General features: G+C 54.4%; 1 protein-coding gene across 1 annotated transcript; it reads left to right on the top strand.

Annotated features, from left to right (window-relative positions):
* The first annotated feature begins 3,900 nt into the window (after positions 1 to 3,900).
* Marcks (myristoylated alanine rich protein kinase C substrate) lies at positions 3,901 to 6,895 on the top strand. Its single transcript, XM_045155544.1, has 2 exons — positions 3,901 to 4,408; positions 5,966 to 6,895. The coding sequence occupies exons 1-2, from the start codon at positions 4,307 to 4,309 to the stop codon at positions 6,893 to 6,895; spliced, it is 1,032 nt and encodes a 343-aa protein (XP_045011479.1). The 5' UTR covers positions 3,901 to 4,306.
* The last annotated feature ends 2,332 nt before the right edge of the window (positions 6,896 to 9,227 follow it).

Genomic DNA, 9,227 nt, shown 5'->3' with positions numbered 1-9,227 from the left:
CATCTGGCTAACGTGGGTCCTGGGGAAACAAGCCTCGAACCGGGATCCTTAGGCTTCACAGGCAAGCGCTTAACCGCTAAGCCATCTCTCCAGCCCCTGGAAAGGACTTTTCTATGACTCTCTTCTTCCTGTGTTTGTGAGGTACCCACTGCTACGCAACCAGCCAGCTGCTGTGGCTTCGTTATTCCTTGAATGAGTGTATCTACAGCTCAGGTGTTGGACATCAGCCACAGCCTGCCATGCTGGATGTGACAGAACCTTTGAGAGGTGGGTTTAGCACAGTGAGATCTATCTGTTCTTGTAGGATGGTTTGTAGTTTCGTAGGGTTGAAAAATGATAAACGTTATAAGAAAAGACTCATGCACGGGGAGGGGGGGAGGGAGGGGGCAGTGCTGTGAGTTTGAGAACAGTAAGAGCTAGTTTCAAAAGTGAAAAGAAAAAGAAAAAAACCTTAAAAACTCTGCTCTTCGGAGGTGCTTGGTAGTGGGAGCTAGATAGACAAGGCCATCTTTTTGGATGTCTTTGATTTTGAAACATGGTCTATCCTCCCGCTTCTTGCCTCCACCTTCCTAGGCTGGGTTCCAGGCCCGTGTCACCACGCTTGGCTTTTTATTTTATTTTATTTTATTTTTGAGATAGGGTCTCACGCTAACCCAGGCTGACCTGGAATTCACTATGTAGTCTCAGGGTGGCCTCGAACTCATGGCAATTCTCCTTCCTCTTCCTCCCAAGTACTGGCATTAAAGGCATACCTCACCAGGAAAAAGAAAAAGAAAAAATTAAGGCCAAAAAATATAAATCGTTCCTAAAGAAAGTCATGTACCAATTATCAACATGTTCGAAGCATTGTCAAGGTATTATGATAGAGCCCAAAGCTGGGTATTGGTGGCACACACCTTTTAGTTCCACCACTTGGCATCTGTCGGGTGGCAGGGCAAAGAATAAGACTTTAATCCCCAGCACTCAGAATCCTGAGGTAGGAGGTAAGTTCAAGGCCACTCTTGGACTGCAGAGTGAGTTCTGGGTCAGCCTGGGCTAAAGGGAAATCCTGCTTCAAAAAAAAAAAAATCACAATACTTGAAAGGCTGAGGCCCAGAGTGACAAATGAAGAGTAAACACTTGCTTCCCCTTGATGAATCGGTTACAGACACGTTTTCCATCTGCACTAGGTCCAGAGTTTTGCTTTATCTGGCGTTTTATTAGAAACTCTTAACTCCACGAGTGAGAGCCCCCCCCCCACCCCACCCAAACTACGAGGGAATACAGTGCACCTCCTACCAGTCGCACGTTCTGGCTGGCGTCCCTGCCATTATGTAGTACTTTCCCAGTCCCCAGCCCCATCTTCCTGGCCCATCCTCCTCCTTCTGCTACATTCGCCCCTCCCCCCAGTTCGCAGATGCCAGCCTTGGTGGGTCCCCTCTGGGAGCGAGGCTGGGACAGGACCCCCTCCCCCCAAGCCCCTTCCGTGCCCAGCTCCTGGAGACCACCGGCTCTCCAGCCAGGCGGGAGATGCATTTTCTCACCAAGCCTCGGGCCCCAAACCCGACCAGCTCGAGGCCAGCCTGTGTTTACACTCGCAGTCTTGCCCCCGGGCTGCCCAGGGAATCCATTGGCTCCTCGCGCCCTGACGCGGGCCCGCCCCTCCCCTCCCCTCCCTCCCCCGTCCTCCTCTCCCCTCCCCTCCCCTCCCCTCCCGCGGCCATCTGCTCCGCAGCCCGTCCCCAGGTCTCTCCCCGGTCCCCTCCCCGGCCCTCCCCCGCCGCCCCCAGCCTCTGAGCCGGCTCCGCCCCTACCCCTCCCCGCGCCCCAGGCTCCGAATCTTCCCCGCCGTTGCCGGGGAGACGAGCCGATACCAGGCAAATAGGCATTGGAGAAAGAAAAGTGGGAAAAGCTACATGGCAGCCTGTTAACAAAGGAGCCGTGAAAGCCTCCCCCAAACGTCTGGGAGGAAATCCGAAAAGCGAACTAGCAAGCACCCCAACTTAGAGCAGGAAGGGACGCAGAGGCAGGCCGCGGTCCACGCTGTGGGGGGTGGTGGGGGCCACCCTGTGCCCTCCGAGCTTTGGGGAGTCTCCTGGATGGCCGCTTGCGTCAGCCCAGTTGGCATTTCCAGTGGGGAGCTCTGCGAATCCGAGGGGGTCGCATCCAGCCCGCCAGGCTCCGGTGCAGGTGATCCCACGTTTGTTGGACAGATGCGTGTCCGCGGAGACGGCCTGCCAGCTGCCCCGTGGAAGATGACACCGCGTGGAAGAATGCCTCCGAGGACCCGGGCAGCGAGAGGACGCGGCTTCAAGCGACGAGGCTCTGTTCGGTGATTTTTTTTTTTTTTTCAAAGCAGCGCTTGAACAAAGAGTTACATTGGCTCCAACCGACTGTCTGTTTTTCACGCACGGTGACCTATTTCCCTACAACGAGCAGAAAATAAAACTCTTTTTGAGAATTCAGTGCCCGCAGCACCGAGAGACTTGAACCATTTCCCTCGACTGCTTCTCACCTCCATGGGGGAAAGATTTCGTTCACATTGCACGAACACTAAATGTAACCGAGAAAAGATGGCTTGGTTTTCTGTGTCGTTTTTTTTTTTTTTTTCTTTCATGAGCGAAACTGTGGGTGGTAGAGGAATGCTTACTAAGCTGCACCCAAGTCATCCTCCCCAGTGTGTCAAACCAATGCCTTGCACATGCTCACAGCGCCTGGTACCTCAGTGGCAAGGGGCATAGAGGCCCAGTCAGGGGTGTCCTGTGGACCCCGCTCTAGCATCCCGTCCTCTGACCCAGCTTACACTCGGAGCCGACGGGATCTTCTTGCTCCGTCAACACGCACGGTTTTCTCCGCAGAACTGTAATCACAGCCGCCCGCCCACCCGCCCGCCCGCCTCCCTTCCGGGGGGACACACTCGCGGCCGTGCACACACACTTTCAGACAGAGCTCCTCCGATGTTGTCACCAGATGGAAAACGATGCACACGTCGACGCGAGTGGCAGCCTCCCAATGTAAATATGGATCCGTGCACTCGAGGCTGTGTCTCATCTCACCACACAGCGAAATGAAATTATGTCATTTCATACAGTGATCGAATGAGGGCAGTTTCGACCTTCTGTGAGTGACCCTCACTATGCATTGTAAGGAAAGTAATCACTAATTAGGAATATCCAAAGTCACGCGCTTCGATGAGCTCCAAGGGCCAATCTCACAAGACTGTATCTCAGCCAGTGTGGGAGAAAGGAAGGAGCGTGGCTGCCCGCTGCTCTTGCCGTTTCCACATCTGGCCTACAGACCTAATTCCAACTCCACATCTCGCTGGATGAAATTCGATCTTCGTGGTTTAAATATCTTTCAGTGTGGGACGATTTAACAGTTGCAGCAGATTAAAAAAAAAAAAAAAAAAAAACACTACCACCACCACCACCCCGCGCACTACCTGTGAAACCCATATGGAACGCGGAGAAGCAAAAACGCTGCAGACACACCGAGCCTACCCATTGTCTTTCCCCTTGCACACACACGCACGCACGCACGCACACACATAAACACACGGAAGGAGGGGGAGGGGAGCCGTGGGGGGGACAAGACGCGGATATGGACCGACCCGAGTCGATCGAGGCGAGTCAAGTTAACGCTTTCTCCGCCCCCAGCCTCCAGGAACCCCCTCCCGCGTGCATGAACTCCAAACAAAGCAAGCCAATCAAGGGATGCGTTATTGCTCGCAGGCGGAGGGAGGCGAGGAGCATGGAGTTTTTAATTGATTTATTTATTTGGGAGGCCACGGATCCTCGGTGCGAGGCTGATTTTCAAACGGCTTGCAGAGCGCGGCTCCATTGTTCGCGGCGCGCGCAGGCCCCGCCCCCAGCCCCGGGTGCTGCGCGCTGATTGGCCGGCGCGCGCGGGGGCCGCGTCAGCGCCGCGATCCATTCATCTGTGCACTTGGGCGTTGGACCCCGCATCTTATTAGCAACCAGGGAGATTTCTCCATTTTCCTCTTGTCTACAGTGCGGCTACAAATCTGGGATTTTTTTTTATTACTTCTTTTTTTTTTTAAACTACACTTGGTCTTCTTTTTTTTGAGCTCGACTTTTCCACCTTTTCCCTCCCTCCTGCGCGGCTGGGTTTTGATCTCTTCGACTAAAAATTCTTTTATCCGGAGTGTATTTATTCGGTCCCGTCCGTCCCGCCGCCCCACCCCCGCCCTCCGGTGAGCGCCGCCGCCGCTGGGCCGCCGCTTTGCCGCTCGCCCCGTCGTTGCTCCGGCGCAGGCTCTTTGTTTCGCCCTCGGATTCTGTGGAGTGTCTTTGTTGAAGCAACCAGCATGGGTGCCCAGTTCTCCAAGACCGCCGCCAAGGGAGACGCCGCAGCCGACAGGCCCGGGGACGCGGCCGTGGCCTCGTCGCCCTCCAAAGCCAACGGGCAGGTAAAAGCTACCTGTGGTCCCGGGTCCCCTCGGGGTGTGCCTCCTCCAGCCGCGACGCTTCCCCCTTCCCTCGGGTCGCTCCCCAGGCGCCCTCGGTGGGGAGCAGCGGGGCCAGGTTCTAGTCTGAAAGTTAATGCAAAAGCGTAGCCCAAACTGACAATTTTTCCTGGGGAACGGTATTCCTCATCCCCCAGCCCCAAGAAGCCTGGCCAGCTGTGAGCGGACGGGGAGGAAGAAGTGATAAATTGTCTAAAATGGCGTGGTTTGGAAATTGGCAGAACGTGACTAGCTAGGTGCACCCCCCCCCACACACACACACCCCAAAGCCAGGTTGCATTGGTGTTTGGGGCCATGTTGATGTTTGGATGGCTCTCGTATTTATTGTCGAGCTTGGATGAACTGGCGTGTGTGTGTGTGTGTGTGTGTGTGTGTGTGTGTGTAAGGATGAGGAGCAGACAAGGAAGGCGTTTTATTGTATGCCCAGGCTGCTGCATGCCCTGCGTTCTTGGAAAGGAGGCTGGTTGGAGCTGGACAGGCGGCTTTCGGGACCTTTCCACGGGGCTTTCCCTGTCCTAAAGTCTTTTTTTTTTTTTTGGTAGCTGTCTGTGAAATCACATACCCTTTTGACTTTTTAAATGGTCCCCATGGGGTGGTAGGAACCCTCGGCTAGAACCTCTCCAAATGGTCCAGAAGAAGGAGGTCTTGCATTCGGTGTCGATTGTTCGTGTGCGTGGCGCCTCGGCCACCCGCGAGGCAGCCGGGACCCAAGCAGGGCCATGGTTGAGTGGGCTCAGAGGTCGGCCGTGGGTGGCTGCTCCACAAACACTGGGCGCCCACCACGCCTCTTTTCCTAGAGCAAAGGCCCGGAGGCTTCGCTCGCTCTAACCTTCTGGGGCAAGACCGGCTCTGCCAGGAGGTATTCTGAACCCGTTAAAAATGATCCCGGAGCTGCCCGGGCGCGCCCTGGCTTTGCAGGATTCTGGGCGAAGGTGGGCGTGGAAGCAGAGGGGACACTTCAGCCATCAGGGCTTCTTTTTTTTTTTTTTTTTTTTTCCCCCTCCAGCTTTGCTGGTTTGGGCCAGACCGTGAGGCCGAAGCCACCGGAGCTTTGTTTGCGGACTCCGGGTCTGCGCGATGGGGGCTCGGGGGCGCCTCGGCCTGCGGGCAGGGCCCGGCTGGGCAGGGCGGGGTGTCCCTGCGGCCCCGCCCCCTCCGGCCGCCCGCGCCCCGGCTCCGTGGAGCCGCAGCGCCCCCTGGCGGCTGCGGGCAGGGGGCGAACGTCGCGGTCCCCGGGGAGGGCTGGCGCGCGGGGATCGGAGCGGCCGTCACCGTGTAGGGCGAAGGCGAGGCGCGGCCCCGGGGCGTGCCGAGTCGTGTTCGCCGACGGCGGCCTTGCAGGGGACCGTGGGCCCAGCGCGGCGTCGGGGCCTTCCCGGGAGATCGCGCTGTCCGCGGCCCGGCTGCGTCCTGGGAGGCCCTCGGGGATGAGGATGGGGACGTGGACGGGGCGGCCCGGGCCGAGCAGCTCCGTGACGCTCCCGCTTTTGTGCCCCGCAGGAGAACGGCCACGTGAAGGTGAACGGGGACGCGTCGCCCGCGGCCGCCGAGCCGGGCGCTAAGGAGGAGCTGCAGGCCAATGGCAGCGCGCCGGCCGCCGAGCAGGAGGAGCCCGCGGCCGCGGGGAGCGGGGCGGCGGCCCCCGACAAAGACGACGCGGCCGCCGACGCCGGCGCGGGCCCGGGCGCGGCCGACAAGGAGGCTCCGGCGGCCGAGGGCGACGCCGCCGCCACCGCCGCCACCGCCGCCGCCGCCGCCGAGCCCGGCTCGCCCACCACCGCCACGGCCGCCGCCGAGGGCGAGGCCGCGTCGGCCGCGTCGTCCACGTCTTCGCCCAAGGCCGAGGATGGCGCCACGCCCTCGCCCAGCGGCGAGACCCCGAAAAAAAAAAAGAAGCGCTTTTCCTTCAAGAAGTCCTTCAAGCTGAGCGGCTTCTCCTTCAAGAAGAGCAAGAAGGAGGCGGACGGCGCTGAGGCGGAGGGCGCGGCGGGCGACGGCAAGGACGAGGCGGCAGGGGGCGCCGCGGCGGCGGGAGAGGCGGGCTCGGGCCCCGCGGAGCAGCAGCCGGCCGCGGCCGCCCCCGCCGCCGCCGCCGCCGCCGCCGCGCCGGGCGACGAGAGCGAGAGCGCGGCGCCCGAGGAGAGCGCGCCGGGGGGCGCGGAGCCGTCGGAGCCCGAGCAGCCCGCCGCGGCGCCCGAGAAGCCGGCGCCCGCCCCGGAGCCCGCGGCCGCCGACGACGCCCCGCAGGCCGCCGAGCACAAGGCCGACGAGCCGGCGGCCGCCGAGGCGCCCGAGGGGGCGGCGGCGGCGCCGGCCGAAGAGCCCGCGGCCTGCGCGGCCCCGTCCTCGGGCCCGGCCGCGGTTTCCGACGCGCAGGCCGCCGAGTGCAGTCCGGACGCCGACGCCGCCCCCGCCCCGGCCGCAGAGTAGTGCGCACGCGCGGCCCGCAGCATCCACGAACTTTTCTTACCCCCTCCCCACCCCCCCGGTTTGTTTGTTGGAGTGGTGCCAGGTACTGGTTTTGGAGAACTCGTCTACAACCAGGGATTGATTTTAAAGATGTCTTTTTTTTTTTAATTTTACATTTTTTTTTTTAAGCAGCAAATTTTGTTCGTGTTTTTTTTTTTTTTTTAACCCCTTTCCCACAGATCCCATCTCAAATCATTCTGTTACCACCATTCCAACAGGTCGAGGACAGCGAAACATCTTCCTTCACCTTGTTTTTCTTTTTTCTTTTTCTTTTTCTTTTTTTTTTAAATTTTTTTTGCATCAGTATTAATGTTTTTTGCATACTTTGCATCTTTATTCGAAAAATGTAAACTTTCTTTGTCAATCTATGGACGTGCCCATATATGAAGGAGATGGGTGGGTCAAAAAGGGATATCAAATGAAGTGATAGGGGCCACGATGGGGAAATTGAGGTGGCGCATGGCATTGCCGAGATACTGTGCCACTCAATAGACAGGATGGTGTAAAGGGTTAGTCTTTTTTTTTTTTTTTTTAAAGAAAAGTTATTACGATGTATTTTGTGAGGCAGGTTTACAACACTACAAGTCTTGACTAAGAAGGAAAGAAGAAAAAAAACAATACCCAGATTTTTAAAAAAAGATCATAGTCTTAGGAGTTCATTTAAACCATAGGAACTTTTCACTTATCCCATGTTAGCTGTACCAGTCAGTGATTAGTAGAACTTCGAGTTGTATAGGCTTTATTGTTTATTGCTGGTTTATGACCTTAATAAAGTGTAATTATGTATTACCAGCAGGGTGTTTTTAACTGTGACTATTGTATAAAAACAAATCTTGCTCTCCCTCAGAAGCACAGGAAGTCTGCAACTTCCCACCCTGCCCATTTTTGTAAAACTGCAGTCATCTTGGACCTTTTAAACACAAATTTTAAACTCAACCAAGCTGTGATAAGTGGAATGGTTACTGTTTCTACTGTGGTATGTTTTTTGATTACGGCAGGCAATGCTTTCTTTTCCAGTTGTCTTTGAGAATAAAGGAAAAAAAAATCTTCAGATGCAATGGTTTCGTGTGGCATCTTGTCCGTCATGTTTTGTAAATACTGGAGAAGCTTTGACCAATTTGACTTAGAGATGGAATGTAACTTTGCTTACAAAAATTGCTATTAAACTCCTGCTTAAGGTGTTCTAATTTTCTGTGAGCACACTAAAAGCGAAAAATAAATGTGAATAAAATGTAAAAATTCGTTGTGTTTCTTTATGTTCTGAGACTTCTAGGTCTTAGGTTAATGTGTAGGAAGGTCTTGCACGCCATCAAGAGTACATTTGGTTGTGACTTTTAATCTGAGGTTTTCAAGCTCAGAAATTCATAACCAGCAGTGTTCGGTGACATACAAACAAGGCTCTTGTACTGTGTCAAATCTCTTGCCATTTATCTGCTTTTTGCTCGCATTTTAAACTTGAACATCATTATTTTAACTGTAGTTATGTAGCATGTCAGATTAAGTACTTTAAGACAAATTGTGACCCTAAGACTATCAGGATGTCTTATGAGAATATGTTGTAAAATCATCTCGTGCAGATCTGGGGAACTCAAATTCTTGCTAAATGAGAATTCGTTGAATCCCAACTGCAGATAAGTCATGAAAAGTGGCCAAAAATGTTTGAAAATTGATGGACTCTTACCTGCCATTGTAATGCTTAACACTTGGCTGTTTGGCAAATTACTGCTTCCATTATACACTATACCTTAAAAAACAGATTTGTTTATCAAAGTCATGGTATTAAATGGATAGCCTTGTCAGTTTATGGGCCAATGGCATAATTGCAGGCCTTTTTTTTAAATGAAAATGTGTTAGCTTCTTGTATTCAAAGGAAAAGATAGAGAATGACACTTCCTTATATATCCATAATCTTTATTAGTGTACCTCCTCTGCTCTTTTCCATTCAGTAACGATGTTTTTCTTCACTGGACCTCTTACGGATTGAATTGTAGCATGTATCACATCCCGTTGCTTGATCAGCTGCGGAGTCATCCGTGGGCACCTGCTTCGTTGTGCTTGAGCAGTGTGCAGCGTAGGGGTCTGATGTCCGTGAACCACACTTGTAGCTCCTGGATGTTACGTCTTAAACTTACCAGAAAAGTGACAACTTAGCTTTTGACATGCTCTGTGAATTGGAATAATAAATCAAAAATGGTTCGTGAGCTCTCTTTACCAAACGCCCTCCCCACTAATAGAATTGAATAACATTTGGAAGGGTGTTTTTTGGTCTTGGGCTTCTTGATTTTGGAAGATG

This window comes from Jaculus jaculus, chromosome 7 (genome assembly GCF_020740685.1).
Source record: "Jaculus jaculus isolate mJacJac1 chromosome 7, mJacJac1.mat.Y.cur, whole genome shotgun sequence".
In the NCBI taxonomy this organism is placed as follows: Eukaryota; Metazoa; Chordata; class Mammalia; order Rodentia; family Dipodidae; genus Jaculus; species Jaculus jaculus.
This window is presented reverse-complemented; position numbering and strand designations above follow the sequence as displayed.